The sequence below is a fragment of the Periplaneta americana genome, chromosome 10 (genome assembly GCF_040183065.1).
Source record: "Periplaneta americana isolate PAMFEO1 chromosome 10, P.americana_PAMFEO1_priV1, whole genome shotgun sequence".
In the NCBI taxonomy this organism is placed as follows: domain Eukaryota; kingdom Metazoa; phylum Arthropoda; class Insecta; order Blattodea; family Blattidae; genus Periplaneta; species Periplaneta americana.
The window spans coordinates 180567436-180588958 of NC_091126.1; the positions used below are offsets into that span (position 1 = coordinate 180567436).

The window sequence follows — 21523 nt, forward strand, 5'->3', positions numbered from 1 at the left end:
AATACAAAACCTCTAATTATAAAATCCCATTACATTAATATTTTTCTCACAATGCAATTATAATTCTATAATGCCTATAGATTGGATAATAATTGTATCATATTAGCTCATAATTTATAACTTTCTCTTATAGGCGTTATCTGAAATCGAGTAAACATACACCAGTCGTTAAAATTTAACTCGAGGATATTGCTGTAGAATATTTAGTGTGTTGTAAATATTCATAATTTATATATGTATGTCACCATTGTATTGATTAAAGCTGGTTGAGTGGAAGAGAAGGCCTTGTGACCTTAACTCTGCCAGCGAAAATAAAACATATTCTAATTCTATTCTGTTCTACCGCGTCAAATTTTCGTGGCGCTACCTTGCAAAGCAGCTTGCCCATGAAATGTATTGTGTGGTGCACTTCTGTCAATGGTTCATCCAGCGCTGTGCTCTACAGTTCGTACTGTGCTCAGATAAGGCTTGTCTCACTCGTGATGGTGTTTTTAACAGGCACAATTCACAATTAATTTACCACCGTTGTGTCTGGTCACCAGCAACGATTATCTCTCATCATGTGGGCTGGAAATGATGCTGAAATGTAGTTTGGTAAGTAATAATGAATGTTGTAGCTCAGCTTAAAATACTTGTAGTTTTCAAAGGTGTTAATCTTACGCGTTGTATTCTTTCCCTGACATAATTAGGAACATTAAATCTAGACGTTTGGAATAGGTAGGGCATGTAGCACGGATGGGTGACTCCGGAAATGCATGTAGAGTGTAAGTTGGGAGGCCGGAGGGAAGACGACCTTTGGGGCTGTCGAGACGTAGTTGGGAGGATAATATTGAAATGGATTTGAGGGAGGTGGGATATGATGTTAGGGACTGAACTATTCTTACTCGGGATAGGGATATGGCGAGCTCATGTGAAGACGGCAATGAACTTCTGGGTTCTCTAAAAAACATTTGTATGTATTAATATTTTATTTCTAAGGGACAGAGCTGCGCACCTCACGGTATATTCGTAGGATGAGACGACACAGGACACACAGACATTGGACTCTCTGACTTCCTTAGCAGTTCACTCTGCAACAGCCAGTGCTTTCCTTTCATATTTCCTCATTACGCACGAAAAGTGTATTGGGATTTTTGAGGTAACAATTTTCGGTCATCTTAGAGTGCAACATAATTTGTAAAGTACGACAATATACTTACAGGTTATATACTGATTTACGACAATGTACCTACATAAATACGTAACCTGTAATATTTACCCCAACGAGTGACTACTATAATCAGAAAATTACTCTCTGTATGACGGCAGTGCATAGGTAAAATCATAGCGAGGTGTGACCTCTGATAGCGAGAACTCGCTAAGTGTGTGGAGGAAGGCTCTTCGCCTCTTTCTCGCTAGCGAAATCTCTTCAAGTGTGTAACGGTCCTAAGAGACGCACTAGTGCAGTCGTGCTCACAGAGGGCAAGCTGCACGCAGTGCATCTAAGTGGAGCTGTGGTGACGTAACAGCCCGCTAGCTCGAGCTTTTCCCTAGCTGATCGATCCTTCTTGGCTTTCCTCACAGATGTGACAAACCATTTAAATGACCTAAATATTTCCTTGCAAGGTAAACATCTCTTGCTTATTAGTTTGTTCAATAAAATTAAAGAATTTCGAATGAGAATTTGTGGACACAACAAATGCAAGAACGGAATTTGCCTCATTTCCCAAGTCTAAGCAAATTTGTGTATAATGTTACGGATTCACAATATGATGCATCTGTGTAGTCTTTGACTAACTTAGATAAGGCATTTGAGGAAGAATTGAGTGAAATAGAATCCCTCCAGTTGGATTTTCAAATACTAATGTTCCCATTTTCCGTTGATGTATCCACAGTTCACTCAACTCTTCAAATGGAATTAATAGCTCCCAAATGTGACAGCTTTCTTGAGGTGAAGTTCAAAATAACTGAAGATATAACTACATTGTATCTCATCTGATCGTTTTCCACGTCTGCACAGGCATGCAGCAAAATAATGAGTACGCACTCGCGTGAGCAGGTTTCTCTGTTCTAAAAATGTGTCAAACCAGCTACAGATCATAGCTAAGCCACAAGCATTTGATATCTATGATTCGGCTGCATTCGAGTAGATCGATTGTTGCAGATATTACTCGTCTGGTGGCACAAACACACATGTAATGCCAGCATTTTAAGTTTACGTCTGTTCCTAAAACTAACTAGTTCGATTAATTAAAATGTCTTAGTGAAACTTACAGCAGAGTCCGTATAGGCCAGTTTCTATCTGATGCTTTTCCAATTCACTGCGGGCTAAAGCAGGGAGATGCACTATCACCTTTACTTTTTAACTTCGCTCTAGACTATGCCATTAGGAAAGTTCAGGATAACACAGAGGGTTTGGAATTGAACGGGATATATCCGCTTCTTGTCTATGCGGATGACGTGAATATGTTAGGAGAAAATCCAGAAACGATTAGGGAAAACGCGGAAATTCTACTAGAAGCAAGTAAAGAGATAGAGTTGGAAGTAAATCCCGAAAAGACTAAGTATATGATTATGTCGCGTGATCAGAATATTGTACGAAATGGAACTATGAAAGTTGGAGAATTATGCTTCGAAGAGGTGGAAAAATTCAAATATCTTGGAGCAACAGTAATAAATATAAATGACACTCGGGAGGAAATTAAACGCAGAATAAATATGGGAAATGCGTGTTATTATTCGGTTGAGAAGCTTTTGTCATCTAGTGTGCTGTCAAAAAATCTGAAAGTTAGAATTTATAAAACAGTTATATTACCGGTTGTTCTGCATGGCTGTGAAACTTTGAGTCTCACTTTGAGAGAGGAACAGAGATTGAGGGTTTTTGAGAATAAGGTTCTTAGGAAAATATTTGGAGCTAAGAGGGATGAAGTTGCAGGAGAATGGAGAAAGTTACACTACGCAGAACTGCGCGCATTGTATTCTTCATCATTAGAAACAATAAATCCAGACGTATAAGATGGGCAGGGCATGTAGCTCTTATGGGTGAATCCAGATATGCATATAGAGTGTTAGTTGTAGTATCTGAGGGAAAAGGACCTTTCGGGAGGCCGAGACGTAGATGGGAAGATAATATTAAAATGGATTTGAGGGAGATGGTATATGATGGTAGAGACTGGATTAATCTTGCTCAGGATAGGGACCAATGGCGGGCTTATGTGAGGGCTGCAATGAACCTCCGGGTTCCTTAAAAGCCAATAAGTAAGTAAGTAAGTAAGTCTGTTCCTAAAACACTGTTTCTGTTTAGAATTTCTTTTGTCAATGTAAATGCAATAAATTGATTTATATTTTTTATATCTTGTTTGAAAGACGATCGTACATCCTCGTCTTCTGGCTCCGCCGAGTTCTACTCGTTGCCTGGTCCACTAGCGTGTATCCGTGGCTGCTGGCGGGTATGCTTTCACCCTCTCCCTTCTGTACGACGGTGCGTATTCCGATACACTCCTTACCCGTTACCCATTTCAGCGAGTGCTGACGACCACTGCTCTAGCTCGTTATGTTTACATTCGGGAGATAGTCGCTTGCATTTATTGTATTACAGAAGGAATACTAAAAGTTTCATAACTTCGAACATTTCCCATTCCTTCTTGGCTTAAATTTGACTGAAATGGAATACGATGGCCAATAAAAAAGATAAGTAATGGCACTTCGCTATGTAAGACATCTGCCACAACAACACAGCTTTAGTTGCTATCAGGATATGGAATGTTTCGAACTCTTCTGTCTTGGTACGTACTGAATAGATCTTGTGTTTCCTAACTGTTTCACAAGGTGAAGTTAGTTGCGGTGCCGGACTGAATGTAGGCCTACCTGCCAGGTGTTTAACAATATAACATTTTATTAACTTTTCGGACTCGACACATACTTTTCCTTACACATTTTACACGTTTCGAAAAAATTCTTTCATTCACCATGTTACTGTCTATCATTTTGAATTTTAATTCCAGAGGTAGGCATATATATATATATATATATATATATATATATATATATATATATATATATAACTTAATATTCACTATTTTCGTAATCTGAAAATAAAAATTGTCTAAATTTATATATTGTGCACTTGACGTAGAAATATTATTAATAGTGCAGAAATGTACGTATCCGTACAGCAACTATGAGAATATTGAAGTCATTATATTATGTTTTGCGTTTTAAAAAATTTGGCATTTCAAGGTGATTTAGGCTGAATGTTAACGAGACTCGTTATGAATAATTAATATCGTGTTTCAGTGCTTCACCCATGCATAACAAATATTTCATAACCGATCCTGTATGCCTGCTAGCGTGAGATTGTAGAACATCGAACATATTTGTAACGAAAAAAGTTCTTTCCAGTAACTAACTTCCCCGGCATATGATTCTCTGTCACTTTCTTTTTAAATGTCTTGACTCCGGGTTTAGTGTACTTTTCTGGCTTTATTTCCTTAAAATTTTCAGAGGAATAATTATTGTATAGGCAATATAAAACCCTTTCAAACATGGCACTGCCCACACCTGTGGAGTAACGGCTAGCGCGTCTGGCCGCGAAACCAGGTGGCCCGGGTTCGATTCCCGGTCGGGGCAAGTTACCTGGTTGAGGTTTTTCCGAGGTTTTCCCTCAACCCAATATGAGCAAATGCTAGGTAACTTTCGGTACTGGACCCCCGGACTCATTTCACCGGCATTATCACCTTCATCTCATTCAGACGCTAAATAACCTAAGATGTTGATAAAGCGTCGTAAAATAACCTACTTAAAAAACCATGGCACTGGTTCTGTTCATCGGAAGCTAGATAATTTTTCGTTACGTATGTGAGGTCATGCACCGAGGATGCTATTTCGTTAGACATTTAGGGGCCAGAAAATTCTAGTCGATTGTATATGAAAGTGTTCTGGTTTGTTCGAGGTCATGGGATAATCTCATGTTGATTTCAAAATTGTAATCCTCTAGAGCAGTGGTTATCAACTGATTTGCACCGTGCAGCTCCCTAGCTCGCTCGCTAGTGTGTGGTACGGAGCAGAGGTTCCTGCAGTGGCGGCGTCTCTGTTTTTAACGAGCAAGACATTGGACATGATTTGAATTAATGAACATTAACTTTATTATTGCATTAGAATATTTATATATTAGGCTACACATGCAAACAGAATGAGGCATTAAATAGCGGCAGCACAATTGTTACATATTACTGGCACAATTTCAATTAAATACTTAATATACAAATTAATAAAAACCTTGTATGTAATTCTAAATGAAACAGTAATTGCCTCTACATACATAAATATGCATTAACTAAACCATGAACATAATGAATGGCACTATTTTAGGTTTGAAAGGAGATAAATAATTGAAATAAGAAACTATAAATTGTTTACGAAAGAAACAGAGTAAAAATAAATAATGCTACTATTTGCGAAATATGAATAGAAGTTCACTCAAGAATGACAGCGATTTTTCGGGATCTTTGGATTCTCTTTTCACTCACCAACCATAACAGTTCCAGCCAAAGTGTAGTCCTTGGATGTACAGTAATTTCTTCACGGGTAACTAAGATGGGGGAGCGCGAATTTTTAACTCCAATGAATTTGCATTGTGCGTTTCATTATTAAGCATTTAGTCTGCTTGGCTAATCACCTTCATTTGCATTTCTGTTATTAGCAACAAGAATAAATGCAGTTTCAAATTGTAAGACTGTGTCTATTATTATTTTTCCAAAACCATTGTCTTATTATAGGCCTAACCAATTAATAAAGTATTATACTATTTTAAATAGCGTATTGTATTGCGTTAAAACATTTGTATATGATAACGTAGCCCAACTAATCTCAATGTTTATTACAAATAAAATAATGAAGATTTAATAGAGACTAATATCACGTAGTACTGTATTAATATTCTTTATTTAGCAGAAAGAATAATCAAACCATTGCGATGTTTTAGAGTATGTAATAAATTACTGCCTTGGTTCGAATTGCATTATGGTCTAAGATTTTTGAAAATGAAACTGGTACCGAAATATAATATTTAGGTGATTATTACGTTGCCAGATGTTTGCTGTTATTTCAAAACTGTTCTTTGGAACTAATACTTTCTTATTATTATTTATTATTATTAAAGATTCTCTAAATTATTTTATAGAAAACATAATAAAAAAACAGAAAGTTACCTTTGTGAGTTCCACTGTATATGATTTTTCATTTTAAATGCAACAAACTAATATTTCCTGTTGTTTAAACAGCTCTGCTTACAACGCTGCTGGGCAAATGGCCACTTGAATGCTCCGCCGAGGTGAAAATTTACAATGCAGGTGGTCTGAAGAAAGGAGATGACGGGAAAGAAGGAATATTAAAGGATTATGATAAGGAAGATAAATATAAATTTGTAAAATGTAAGAAGGATGGTTACAATAGTAAGGACTGTGACGAGAAGGATGTTGCCAAACCTTTGAACAAACTTCTGTCTGGAGTTGGGACCAGCAACGTAAACATCGGAGGGTATGAAGGCTACAAGCAGTCCGGAAACTACAAATACGGTGGACAGTCTGGAAACTACAAAAAAGATGAAAAATATGGAATCTACAAGAAATACGACGGACTCTACGGAAGCTACAAAAATGACAAGGGGCTGTATGGAAACCAAAAAAAAGAAGGCGGACTATACGGAAAATTAAAAATAAATGACGGTCAGTATGGAAACTATGCGAAGGACCGAGGACATTATGGAAACTACAATTATGGTGGTAAACTGAATGAAGGTTATAAAATCGGGAGAGTTCCTAATAGCAGATGGAAAGGTGACTTAAAGTACAATGAAAAACTTGGGAAGGATGCAGGCAAGCTAGGTGATGTTCATCTTGGAGACATCGACGTAGTAAACAAAGAATACCAGAAGTACTACCACGATAAAGGCGGGAATTTAAAAAATGACAAAATAAAAAATTATTACGAAAAGGGAAATTCAAAGTATAATTCAATTAACACGAAAGGTGGAACTGGAAAGCATAATAAGAACGAGCCAAGGTATAAACGAGAAGAGAGTTACTACGAATATGAGGAGCCGAAGTACGAGGAGCGATACGGGAAGGAATACGAGAGGTACGAGAAACCTAAAATGAATGTCAAGTATATGAGAGAGGAACCTATGTACGTGAAGAAAGAGAGACCCGTCAAGTATATCACGGTGAAAGAAGAGCCTGTCAGGTACGTGGATGTAAAAGAAGAACCCATGTATATAAGAAAAGGGGGGAAGTACATAGAATATGAAAAAGATAAATATGGCGACGATTACTACGGGCAAGAACCGAGGTACATCAGACGAGGGGAGAAATACCATCTGTACTTGAAGCCTAATTATCACGTAGAGGAAATGAAAGATAATGACGAGAAGTACTACAAAGTCAAGATCATTCCGAAGTACGAGAAAGAAAAGGTCACAAAGAAAGTGATAACTTACTATCGCAAGCAGAAACCAACTCGTCTAGAGATTGGCATAAAAGTGGGCCACAAACGTTACGATCACCACCACCACGTCCACCACCACCACCGTCCGAAACACATCATAAAAGTAGTGAAACCAAAGTACGAAGTGAAGCATGTTAAACACGTTCACCACATACACTACCCCAAGCATAAGAAGTTCAAGAAGCTTAAAAAGCTGTTTCATAAAAAGAAAGCATATTTGCATCACAAGAAGAACAAATTGAAGGAACTCATTATTGATCACGACGACGACGAGTACGAGCACGGGCATTCTCACGGTTACGAGCACGGCCACGATCACGATCACCATCACGATCACGATCACCATCACGGGCATTACGAGGACCACGGCTACTACTGAGTCAATGCTGAGCTACGTTTAATATTCCAAGAATTAAGTAATTATTAGGGAAACTAACTCTTTGCACAATGAATTAGGAAATTGTTATGTGCCAAGTTCATAATGAATAGCTTGTGAAGAAAAGTTCCATTCGCGTGATAAGATTTCATGCTCAAGTTGAAAATTTAGTCCTTTTTAGTAACTAAAGGACAGGTTATTGCCAGTTATATGTGTATTCTTTGTCGTACCGAAAATTTAGTAAACATAAGAAATACGTGAGTAATTAAAAAAGGAAATTTGTTAACAGCAACTTCTTTATTTGCTGTTTCTAGATACCTAGTTCATTACATGTTGTTTTTTATTCCTTTAATAAAATCTCCCCTATTTGTGTACGAAGTCGTTATTATAGAACAGCTGCATAATAATTCTACTTCATATCTCACTAATTATGCGAGACATAATAAGTTAATGTGAATTTGATTTCCACAAGATTCCTAAGGTTTCTTATTAAAACTCTTGTTAAGTCTAAGAAATGTGTATGAATATTGTAAACGTATTTGGCGGCTTTATTTGAGCTACTTACGTCACAAAAATCTCTTCATCGCAAAAGAACAGAATACGATATTGTACTTAAAATAACTGTGCGCACGAACGCGAGCGAGGCGAGTAATGGGGTGCGTGCATTTCCATAACATTGTAAGTGCCGATACTGGGAGAATCTATTTTTTCACATACATCAGTTGTAGGCGCCCTGTTTGACAATATTACGAAAGGTTATGTAGAAAGTGCTGCTCCAAGTAATGAAGCAGTGCACTTTCAGGTTGCGCAAGTCACAACGTTGTATGAACTGTATGAAACTATTTTTTGTTCCTACTGTAAACTTTACAAATTGGCACTTACAACGTTCTGGAAATGCACGCTTCATTTGCTAAGTAATTTAATTATCATGGAATACTTCTGTAATGCATTATAAAAGCTATAAAATTGAATTACTTGTACTGTATATTAAATGACAGTTAATTAAAATACCGATTGCCTTTCTAGTTTCTTCGACATCTTCACCTCTGCCTTTCGCACCGATTAAAATCCACTGCTGTGTAAGGGAGGGTATATCTCTGGACCAACACTCCACTCTCTCAAAATGCGGGTCTCCTTGATCATGTTGTTAGCATGACATAACGTTTCTATGTCGCCAGTATAATACTCTCTGTTGTGCCGAGTGAACGTCGACTCCAACTTATATCAGTCCCAACGCTTGTGGCTACATGGGTGCGATGAAGCTCACATTGGAGATGAGAGTCAGATAACAGTCAAATGGATTTTAAGGAACCCGCAGGTTCATTGCCGCCCTCACATAAGCCCGCCATCTGTCCCTATCCTGAGCAAGATTAATCTAGTTCCTACCATCGTATTCCACCTCCCTCAAATCCATCTTAATATTATCCTCCATCTACGTCTCGGCTTCCACAATGGTATCTTTCCCTCAGGTCTTCCAACTAACACTCAATATGCATTTCTGGATTCACCCATACATGCTAAATGCCGTGTCCATCTCAAAGTATGGATTTAATGTTCCTAATTATTTTATGTGAAAAATGCAATGTGTTCTGTAACTTCCTCCATTCTCCTGTAACTCCATCCCTCTTAGCCCTAAGCACTTTATTCTCGAACACTTTTAACCTCTGTACCTCTCTCAAAGTGAGTCCGAGTTTCACAACCATACAGAACAACCGGTAATATAATAGTATAGGCTATATACACGTTGGTGTGAATGTACGACCTGAGTTGAGAAAACTTATTAGAAACGCTGAAATTACACGTCACTCACATATACTTGTGATATCGATGGACTAGTAATCCTCCATGTAGGCAGTAGAAGTTGTAATGCAAAATGATGAAACTTCATTGTAAGAGTAATGACAACGTGGATCTTGAGATATTTGCTGAGAGTTACTTGAAGGCAATATTGCTGAGCTGAGTGCATAGTGCTACGGTCAAACGTATTGGCCCTGTTAGGTGCTGACTATGAGGGATCGGGAAAATGCAAAACAAGCAAAGTACTTGGATTGCAGTAGAAATGCATTTTTTGAGGAAGAATGGTTCGAATGTATTGGAAGCAAAGAATGAAATCAAAGAAAAATTGTATTTACTGAAAAATAGTAAACGAATCAATTTAAAAAGAGTTATAATGATTCAGAGAGATTCCTTGCTCATGTAATGGTTAGCATACTCTGGGCTCGAATCCAGCGTGTGATTTAAACTCAAAATTATAGGCCTATATAGCATGCTGTCCTCTGAGATCGTAATAGCTTCATGACGTGTAGAAATGCTCTTTACCTTCATGAGACAATTCCGTGCATAATTTAGTCTTTAATTCTTTCTCTGTGGTAAGATGGTCTAAGTGCTGTATGCAGTAGCATGCTACTTTGGGAAACAAGACGTCAAAGTCGTTGATTTAGCATTATTTCTTCATACCAGCGTTGATGTCTTGAACCAAGTTAATAATATTAGTCATTTACAGCATTCGTTTCTGAATACATATGCTTGTTAGCAAATTATTTAGCATAATTTATAAACATTGGACGTTGTAACTCTAAATATTATGTCTTATTTAAAATAGCAAAGTTGTAAAAATAGCAATTATTGAAGAATTTTAGAGAATAGGTGTATAGAATAAGAGGTTACTAGATGTTGATTGAATTCATTGTAACAAATACCATTAACAGGCACATTTACTTGAATAATTATACACAAAATGATGACTAAAAGACTTTCCTTATGAACGTATTATTTATGCAACATACAAAAATTTGTCTCTCATTAGTTTTACTAATTCATACTGCAATGTCAAGCAGAAAGTGTACTGTATCATTAAGGGGCAAAATAGTGATGGAGGAGGTGCAGCTTAGAATTACGGGTGAAGTCTAGGCTATACAGATCTCACAGATTGAATCTATCTCCTTTATTTATGGAAGGGATTAGAAGATTATACTAATCGTTGGGGATTTTAGTGGGTGACAGGTTACTAAATTGTCCAGGGCGATAGTGTTCACTCCTCAGAATGTCTTTTAAAAAGTTACAACACATAAATATTCACACTAAAATGTCCCTTAGTCAAAATATCTATAATAAAATTTCACAACTGAAATAGCTCGCATCTTTGCATTAAAATTTGAGTGATTACAAAAATTGAAAACATGGACGTGTAAGTTGCAATAAAATATACGTAACTAAATCATGTGTATAACGAAGGCATTTGAACATGTTTTAAATAATATTTTCAAAACAAAAGGAACGAATTCCATTCACTTAGCCGAAATGGAGAAAAATCCTACTGTACATCTGCAGATAAAGCCACTTACAACTGTCGTTGTGTTACAAATTTAAATATTGGAAATATTGTCATTCTTAAACTTGAAACTACAGCACATTTTCTTGAATGAAATATAGCGAGGTGGAAGCAAGGGACATTAAGGGAAGACTCCACTGAAAATCATGAAAATTTTTCCAAATTTTTTTAGCTATTTCATTTATTCAGAATTTATATTTTCATACCCCAAATGGATTCAGCTCAATTCTGATTACAAATACTCGTATGTTTACACTTTTTAAATTAAGGCTGGAAGAGGGCGTGGAATTTAAAGAGCTGGCAAAATTGTTTTTCATCGAAGAATTCTTTTTTAAAATTTCTGATTACAAATCTAGTAACTTTTTGTTGGCTCCCTGAAGTTACTAGATGAATGTAGCGGAGGAGAATATTAATTTACATAAATATTCATTTTATTTTCAAATCTATTTTTCTGTGTTCATTTTTGTTGATTCAAGAACAACTTTCTTATGCCAAATATTAATCAATCTGGATGAAATTTTACTGCAAGTATTTATGAGGTAGCTGCATGTTTCTATGCATTTATTTTGTGAGAAATGCTGCTAGTTCATTTTATTAATATTTTTCTTAATGCTGCTAGTTTATTTTATTAATATGTTTCTTAAGATATCAGAACGAATAAGAAATCAATTAAAACTGTTATAAGACAAGAGAAATTTGTATGTAACATATTTTGGAACATTTATTTAATGAAATATTAAAAAAAGTAACATCCCGTATCAATGTTCGTTTGTGGACGTTTATTATTACTCTACAGACTACAAACTTCTTCTTACCTCTGAGGTCTGGTTATACGTAAGTACTCGTATGTTATCAGGCAGTACATCTCACTTGAAGATATGTGTCAGAGGAAGAACAAATTGTGTGTATACATCTGAAGCCTGATTAGTGAGATATGTTAATAGTCAACGATGTATGAAATGGTGGGGGATAGGAACTAGCCGCCCTACCCCACTATTTTCTGGCTTAGTTGACTAATGAGTGATGCCTTATTGGTGTCACTTGCGAGGTTTCATCTTGTCTTCAGACAGTTGACCGAACAACAGACTGTTCCTGAAGTAGACGTTTTTAACCTGGACTTTTCTAATGGATGTTTGGACGTACAACTGTTTCGTAAGTGGAAATTATACATACATACATACATACATACATACATACATACATACATACATACATACGCACGCACGCACGCACATGATGAACCAGAACACTACCGACAACTTTCACGGGTTGTTCAGGGATGTTGCCTGAGTGTTTGGATATAAGGACCTATGGTGTCCGCCGACTTATTACTGAGTAATATGTTATTGATGTGTTTACTTGTAGGATGTCGTGTGGACGGCGATAAGATGGGTTCTGATAGATTACAAGGAAAAATTAAAAAGTAATGAACTAAGTTCTGTAGTAGGTACTGTAATATCATAAACTGTAATACAAACAATACAAAAATTACATGAGCAATTTTGTTTGCTGATAATTGCTAATAATTGTAACATAAAATATAATATATACAGAAAAACTTTAGCTCGCCCCTGAAAGAGTACAACTCGTGCTCAGGGGCGGATTCCTGAATTGAAATTAATAATTATACAATACAATTTGTCTTATGTCTACTGTGCAATTATAGTATATAAATTTAAATTTACAATTTTTCAATTTTTATAAAATCCATACATAACTTTTTAAATTTAATACTAGAACTATTACAATTGACAAGATTAGGATATTTAAATATAAATTTGTTATATATTCTTGGGCCTAAATTACTACTATGATTAAACAGTGTAAGAGTGTTGCATTTTGGTTCAAACAATCTTAAAGAATTCATACCTTTTGTTTCATAACTATGAGAATACAATTCAAAATTATTTCGATGAAACAAACCTTAGAACAAAACGCATACATATTTGTTAAACACTTCACTGTACAGTGCACTGTGTACTCTTCACTTCGTTTAAAGCCGCTGTTGAAAATGTCGACCGCCATGAGCTCTACAAACTGTACAGCGACGCCCCGTGGACTGCCGCATGCGCTGCGGCACCCCAGGCAATTGGCGCACCTCTTCAGCGGCTGCGAAATACCTTGCAACCGGCTCCATCTCTTCAATCCATTTATGCGCAGTAATGGGAATTTTTTTTCAGTGGCCGGGTACGTTGAAGAAATCTTCATTGACCCATTTGTCTTCCCGATGGGCGGCGCAAACGTAAGGCAATAAATGAAACAATACTACAATGAATTCCAGGACACTGCGAAATCTATGGCAGCGAACAGGCTGACATCTAAGCTAAAAATGCTACCATGTTCCTACAAACAACTAACAGCCCATAAGACTCATACCACACTTCCAAACTCCGTACCCGGAACACTATAAGAAATAATTATGTACGACTTGAAGCTGACAGAAAGATCTTCCACCAAGCATTAGTGTAGTGAATTCCCCAGTGTACCCGACCAGGAAGAATGCTGTTCTGTTGCAGCTTTTCGTGTAACTTTTGGTCATGAGTAGAAGGCGTATCTGTGTGCGTTGTCCCTGAAGTTTAGTATGCATGGACTATGCGTCTAACCCGTTTCGTTGTCTAACCGCACACAGATCCGCTATATATATAATATTACAGTGGTTCAGGAAGACTAGAATGCCAGGCTTGGATACAATATACATACACATCCCCAAAAACGATACAACAACCAATCATACCAAAAGAACACTCCAAAACCCACACTTGATTAAGCTCCACCATTCCTGCCCCAGGTACGGATAACAACTCATACTCAAGGGAAGGAAAAGTGGACTAATTTAGAATCTATTCCTCTAAACGGGATCTCCCCTGCAAAATTGTATTACCATGTCCTAGTTAGCCATATGCGTGTCACAAAATATGTAATACTATAGGGCAATTACACCACCCTAAAACTGGTTTTGTCCGCTGGAATGCCAAAAATTATAGTCCACACAGGTACTTACAGGTGGCTCATGTTCTCTCATAAAATGACTACGTATAACCCAAATTCGCAAGAAGAGTTGTGAAGGGAATGTAACAAGTACAGTACAATCCGATTGCGGTGTTCCTAATGCATCACCGTAATAATCGATGCCCCGGACTTGGTATATTGTTTCATACGCTGTCCTAAATTCGGTGTATGATAAGAATACTCATAATAGTATACCATGTAGAAGTTACGAGTCCGCCTTCGCAGGAAGACTAGAGTCGACGACATTTGGGAAGGCGGTCGTCTGCTATATGTGCCGTAGAATTTTTGGTACTCTATGTGACGTCACAAGCTTGTATAGTAGAACCACTCGGAATCAGTCCGTAACAAGTGCTTCCCGAGTTAGTTTGTTCACATGTGAGTGTTTCAATACATTGAATGAATAAAACTAACGTATATATACACACACACACCCACACACACACACACACACACACACACACACACATATATATATATATATATATATATATATATATATATATATATATATATAAGATAAATAAATGGAAAGAGAGACTGTAAAAAGACAAATACTGCACAGGTAGGCGCGGGAAATAGTGTTTACGGTGTATGATTATTTTTAAAAATTTGACGAGCAGGACGCTGCCGGTCACCATCATGGTGCTGACTGCAACGATGCCACCGCACAACAAGCGACTGCGATGAGATTGAGAATATTGTTAGTGAAGGAATGAGGGTTTGTTTGGTGTCATGTTGGCAGTAATTAGCGACTAAGGTTATTATTAACTTTTGGGAATTTGTAATTCTCTCCTGCGCTATTTGTATTTCGCCCACGCGTGAAGTATGATGTGGCAATGTTGTACGCTGCCTTGCTCTCTGTGTGTGTGTGTCTCTCTCTCTCTCTCTCTCTCTCTCTCTCTCTCTCTCTCTCTCTCTCTCTCTCCGCAAACGCTAGCAGACAACCGCCTTCCCAATTGCCTTCGACTCTAGACATCTCCAGTAAACTCGTACTCGCCCGGCTGAGACGTTTCGTCGTTCTGATGCGTCTGCTACAATCGCTGAGTTATATTACTATAGAATGACTACAACGCCTTCAGTAATCGTAGTGTGATGGTTTATACCGGTGCGATGATATTGATAATATTGATTATAGAAATAAGCGTGGTTTTTCATTCAATTTTGAATCCTATGGACATACGTAGATACATTTGAAGCCCTCTGGGTAAATTAAAGCGAGTCCAGTTCTGATCACACACGATAGGGACGTCGATACGCTATCATGTAACTTACTGAAATGCTCACAATCGATGACGTCAGATAGCGATAGCGCACTCATTTAGATGTGGCACGTAAATACGTGGATTGCACACACGGAGACAGCCTTGACACATTCCTACTGATTCAACAGCTGCGAGGTGTGCGCTTAAGGCATTACAGTTTGCTCGTTATGCATGAGTGACCATCACGGTTACAGTAACATAGGCTAATGCGTATTTAAGCAGTTACCGCTATTTCAGCAGTTTCTCCTTAGACTATGCACAGATTTTATTTCTCTCTCCGCATTTCCGTGCCTTATTGCTTCTACTTTTCTTTATCTGCCTCTATTTCGTTTTACTGTCATTTTCTCTCTTTTCCATCTTACTTCTCTTTTCAGTTTTGTTTTCCTTATCTCATTGCTCCTTCTTCCCGATTGTTTTACTCCTTCGCTTATCTTTGCCTCTTTCCTTTCTTTCCTTCGTTCTCTTCTCAATAATTCCCTTTCGACTTAATTTTTCCATTTTCCTACTTCACTTTATTTTTTATTTCATTTTTATCCACCAGATCCTCATTGGTCTTCCATCAACTCTTCTTCTTTCTCCTCTTTATTTCTCTTATTTTGTTATATTTTTATTTTTTGCTTTCATTATTTTCGTTTCAATTTCTTCCTCTATTTTTATTGGGTTATTTTACGACGCTGTATCAACATCTCAGGTTATTTAGCGTCTGAATGAAATGAAGGTGATAATGTCGGTGAAATGAGTCCGGGGTCCAGCACCGAAAGTTACCTAGCATTTGCTCTTATTGGGTTGAGGGAAAACCCCGGAAAAAACCTCAACCAGGTAACTTGCCCCGACCGGGAATCGAACCCGGGCCACCTGGTTTCGCGGCCAGACGCGCTGACCATTACTCCACAGGTGTGGACTTCTTCCTCTATCCCTCTAACTCCTTCAGTTTTCTTCTTTTCCTAACCTTTTTCTTCATGCCTGGGAAATGCCTGTTATTGTTTGGTTTAGAAAAAAAATGTCATGCCCTCAAAAAAAGCTGAAATAATTTATAAAACAGTTATAATACCGGCTGTTCTGGATGGTTGTGAAACTTGGTCTCTCACTTTAGAGATAGAAGCTGAGTTAAGGGTGTTAGGGAATAAGGTGCTTTGGAAAATATTTGGTGCTAAGAAAGATGAAGCTACAGGAGAATGGAGAAAGTTACACAACGCAAAACGTACTTACTCCATGGCGATTACGTTCCTTGAAGGAACAGAGCTTGCCTAGCAATAGAAGTCCATTCTCTTCTATCCTGAGTTCTCCTCCATGCCCTTATACCCATCTGCTTTATGTCTTCTTCAACGCCTTCAATCCATTTCTTCCTAGGTCTCCCAACACATCTTCCCTTTATAAACCTTTTCAGTAATGATCCCTCTTCACTTCTTTCAACATGGCCGGCCCATCTCAACCTTGCGCTTCTAGTTACACCCAATATATGCGGTTCACCATATATCTCGTAAAGTTCCTTGTTAGTTCTAATTTTTTAATCTTCATTCTCCATTTTGGGCCTATATATTCTTCTCAAAATTTTTCTTTCCCATGCCGCAATTTTCCTCTCCTCATTTATTAGTAAAGACCAAGTTTCGGAGGCGTATGTAACCATCGGCCTGATTATTATTCTATATATATTTTTTTCCCCCCATTTCTTGAGAGATCTCTAGATCGTAACAAAAGAAGTAAGGGCCAATAGCATCTACTTCCCGCCCGTAATCTTTCTTCAACCTCTGTCAATACAACATTACAGTATTATCAGTTATCACACTCCCGAGATATTTAAAGCTCTGTACTCTTTCAAAATTGTTCCTTCCAGTTATGTTATTACAGTGTATCCCTCTACCTTCCTCCCTTGTAGCAATCATATATTAGTTGTAGGCCTATGTACTAGTATTCACACTCAAACCCATTTTAATACTTTCTTGTTCTAGTTGAGTAAAGCTCGACCGCAATTCTTGCACAGATCTACTAATCAGTACATCATCATCAGCATATGCCAAGATTTGAACCATTCTTCTGTTATATATCGTGCCCCTGGAATTGATGTCAATTTTTTAATTACTCTTTCCAACATAATATTAAATAATATTGTGAAAAGCGCGTCACTTTGCCTCACACCAAGATTGATATCAATCTCCTTGAATCATCACTTTTCCTTTATTATTTGTTGATGTCATTTGGATTAAACTAATCTGTTTCCTGGGTACATAGAATTGCACAAGCCTTTCACCAACCAGATTTTCCGCAGTCTTAGATATTTTATTCTCAATTAACTTGGACACAATTTTATATGCAATGTTTAGCACAGCTATTCCCCTATAATACTCACAGAGAGTTTTATCTTCTTTCTTGTGTACTGGCAGAAGTGTAACTCTATTCCAGTCATCTGGGATTTTCTCCTTAATCCATGGAAAATAACTTTGGAGAGACCGAGACGTAGATGGGATGATAATATTAAAATGGATTTGAGAGAGGCGGGATATGATGATAGGGACAGGATTAATCTTGCTCAGGATAGGGACCGATGGCGGCTTATGTGAGAGCGGCAATGAACCTGCGAGTTCTCTAAAAGCCATTTGTAAGTAAATTACGTGTAGGCTCTCTTTTCCAATAGTCGGTTTAAAAATATCCTCCCGTCTTGCCTTACTTTAGCATTGAAATCCTCCAATGAAATTTCCATGTGATGTCTAGATAACGGATCTAAATTGTGTTCGAATTCTTCATAGAAGCTGTCCTTTATATGGTCGTTTTTCTGTTCTGTAGGAGTGTGAACATTTATAACTACGATATCGTTCCATCACTCCTTAAGCACAAATACGATAACCTGTGACCGACATATTCGACCATTTTTGCTGCTGATTTTTATTATTTTACGAGTAAGGAACCTGTTCGTAATTGGTGATTATTATTTCCTTCCCCATAATATAAGTCGCCTCTGATTGAAGTTTTGGCTTTTATGTACATCTATTATCAGGCAGTATATCTGAGGAAGAACAATTGTTTGTATGCATCTGAAGTCTGTTCAGTGTAAAAATAGCTAATTGGCGATGTGTGCAGTGGAGGGCGAAAGAGCTCGCCACCCTACCCATTATCTCCTGGCCTACTTGCCTCATAAGTGTTGTTTTGTTGGTATAACTTGTTAGGTTCAGACCTGTCTGCGGACAATTGACTGAACAACATAATATAAGTAATCTCATTTTTGTGTTATGCCAGTCCAATCTAATCTAGCCTCGTATACTTTAAGAAAGTCTATTCTATATCTAGCTAATTCTTTCCCTACTAATGTTACCCCACCTGTTCTATAGACTCGTGATGTTCCAGGTACCAAATATCATAACCTTGTTCCTTTGTTGTGTTTCTACCATACAATCAGTCAAATTCCAAGGTTTATGTTGGGATTTCGTAAGAAGGTTTTTTTACGGTGATGGGTTGTTAATCCTTTGCCTAATCCCCAAACTGGAGGACCTCCCCTTATCGGCTGTCCGCGACTGCTTATTCAATATATTCGTAGCCACCCTCCACATCTGGAGGCCGTCTCCTCTTTCCGCAACCCGAGGACGCGCCGTGCCGTGTTGATAGAGACCCACAATACACGGTTTAACATATGGTATATGGTAAGATAGTAATTTTCCATGTAATTACTGTATATTATAAACAACTTCTATAGAAAAACAAACCTCGCAGTGAACATAGATGTAATTACTTCTTATCACAATTTTCGGTCCCATCGAAACGACGCAGGATATTGCATTTCGACTTTTGGTCTCAAAACGTGGCATACATATTCTCTTTCCACCACAATAGTATACACATACCTGGACTAACTCACTCTGAGACTCCTAGCACTTTGCGGCGTCGCGTCGCGTCGGCACATCGCCGAACCTTTGCCTAAGATAGTAGAGGACTCCACATTCACAGCGCCAGCGATTTTGAATCGATTTTGGTTTCCATTCTGCGCAAAATCCGCGCTTTAAATATAGCGTACATAGTGATACAGTTAGTTAATTACTCTTAAACAATTTGTGTCATTTTTTCCTTTATTGAAGCAACGCAACGAAGTATTCCTATAAACTGTGAAATCGAGTGTAAAAACAAAGAAAATGACCTCGCTTTAGACCATCTGCTTCAATCGAACGTTCTGATAAGGCTTGGAGAGTGGAAGTGACATCAACCATTGGCATTGGGAGGAAAGTAATGAAATGTGAAGGTTGTTGAAAACAATTTTCATTTCTAATTTTAAGAGGAATCGAAGTTTAAAAACGTTATGAAGGTGTGCACTTGTCGCCTTACTCCAGTACCAGAGGGTAAAATTTCACATAACATTCTTTACACTGAATAGCCTTAGACGGCTTGAAACACTGCTTACAGTCATGCTCATGGTCCATAAATTGCAAGTGAGGGTTCTGTCTGTTAATGAATTTAGAGTACTAAACAAAAGTCAGGATCTTTTTATAAAACAGTAATGCTGTTTTTACAATAACCAGTCCCTTGACAGGTGAAAATGTAGTGTTCATGTTTCGTAAAGTCCTTCAGCTGACTGATTGGTCCATTAAACTTCAGTGAAGATTTCACTTCACATTTTGAAGAGGACAAGATTGAATTTGTCAAAGGGAATTAAATAAATATTTTGGTCGAAGTATCATTACGTGAGAAATAAATTATGCAAGCATACTGCACAAGAGGAATATTCCAAATAAATAAAATATGTATTCCAAATTTGTCGTTTAATGAAGATCTATTTAAAAAAGGAGCATTTCAAATGAAATGCATCGGTCAAAGGTATTATATGTAAGAAACTATATGAAAAATGTTTCAAATAAATAAAATGCATATTCTAAGAGTATCATTAAAATGAACTATATACCAGATGAAGGTTCCTAGTTTTTTTTTTATCGATCTCTGCGTTAAAAATGTTGCCAGACTTCAGGCTACGTGTGAAACGTGCATTCTAAGTAAAACGTCAAGACGACAAGTTGAATGTTGAACGAAAGACAGGAAGAAAAATTAAATAAACATAGTAAACAAATAAATAAATAAACTAAGAAAGGAAGAATGTAAGAATGGAGAAAAGGAAGAAAGAGAAATAGTTGAATATAGTACAGATTTCATTTTTCAGAAATGTTTACAAGTTGTTATATGTATGTGTTTATTTCTCTGCAATGGTTATTCTTACCTCTGATTGAGATTCTGGCTGATGCTTACAGTTCCCCAAAAAAGGAATGAGACGATGGAGTACTCTTAAGTCCAGATATAAGACACTGCGCATGATCGGAAGCTCGGAGCCCAGGTACACAAGATGACGCGTAATTCAGTTATTTAAAATCAATCTATTTGGTTTGTTGTTTTAACTAGTTCCGAATCTCGCTTGGAAACTGCAAAAAAAAAATGTTAATGAGTTATATATACATACATATACATATAAATCGTGTAGTGACATCGAAATTTGGGCCTTCATGGTCGTGGTCTTGGTCCTCATCGTCCTCTTGGTTCTTATCCTATATCGTTTCTTTGTCCTTGTGATTCTTATCGCAGCCAATGACTTAATCCTTATCTTTATCTCTGTTATTGTCCATGTAATCGTTATCCTAGTCCTTGTAATATATATCATTGTCATTAATGTGATCTTTATCCTGGTGCTTGTCGTATTCCATGCCGTGATCCTTAGGTGGTCTCCGTCGTTTACCTTGTTCTTGTTCTTGTCCTTTTTGTGTTCCTTATAATAGTTGTCGTTGTCTTTTTCGTAATCATTATAATGGTCCCTGTAGTCTTTCTCAATTTGTATCGTAGTCCTGATCCTTAGCGTGATCCTTCTTGAGGTCATTCTCATTGCCATTGTCCTTATATTGGTCCTTATCATGGTCATAGTTATTGTCTTTGTACTGGTCCTTATAGTGGCAATTGTCATTGTCCTTATGGTTGTCTTTATAGTGGTCACTGTCATTGTCCTTATCGTGATCCTTATCGTGGTAAGTTATTTTCCTCGTAGTGGTCGTATCATGAGTCTTATCGTGGTCAGTCACTGTCCTTGTAGTGGTCCTTATCGGG

At 37.4% G+C, this 21523-nt stretch overlaps 1 protein-coding gene across 2 annotated transcripts; it reads left to right on the forward strand.

Annotated features, from left to right (window-relative positions):
• Positions 1–3621: 3621 nt before the first annotated feature.
• On the forward strand, positions 3622–8868 carry LOC138708214 (uncharacterized). 2 transcript variants are annotated; one of them, XM_069838544.1, is made up of 2 exons: positions 3622–3764; positions 6261–8868. In XM_069838544.1, exons 1-2 carry the CDS (start codon positions 3677–3679, stop codon positions 7859–7861), a joined length of 1689 nt encoding a protein of 562 aa, XP_069694645.1. In that variant the 5' UTR covers positions 3622–3676; the 3' UTR covers positions 7862–8868. The 2 variants fall into 2 exon arrangements, with proteins under 2 accessions (XP_069694645.1, XP_069694646.1); XM_069838545.1 differs by lacking the exon at positions 3622–3764 and adding an exon at positions 3934–3985.
• The last annotated feature ends 12655 nt before the right edge of the window (positions 8869–21523 follow it).

Bases quoted from the DNA above. Each gene is read 5' to 3' on its own strand.
- LOC138708214 (XM_069838544.1), top strand. From the start codon at position 3,677: ATGGCACTTCGCTATGTAAGACATCTGCCACAACAACACAGCTTTAGT. The intron at 3,765-6,260 runs GTACGTACTGAA...TTGTTTAAACAG, and splicing joins TTTCGAACTCTTCTGTCTTG to CTCTGCTTACAACGCTGCTG.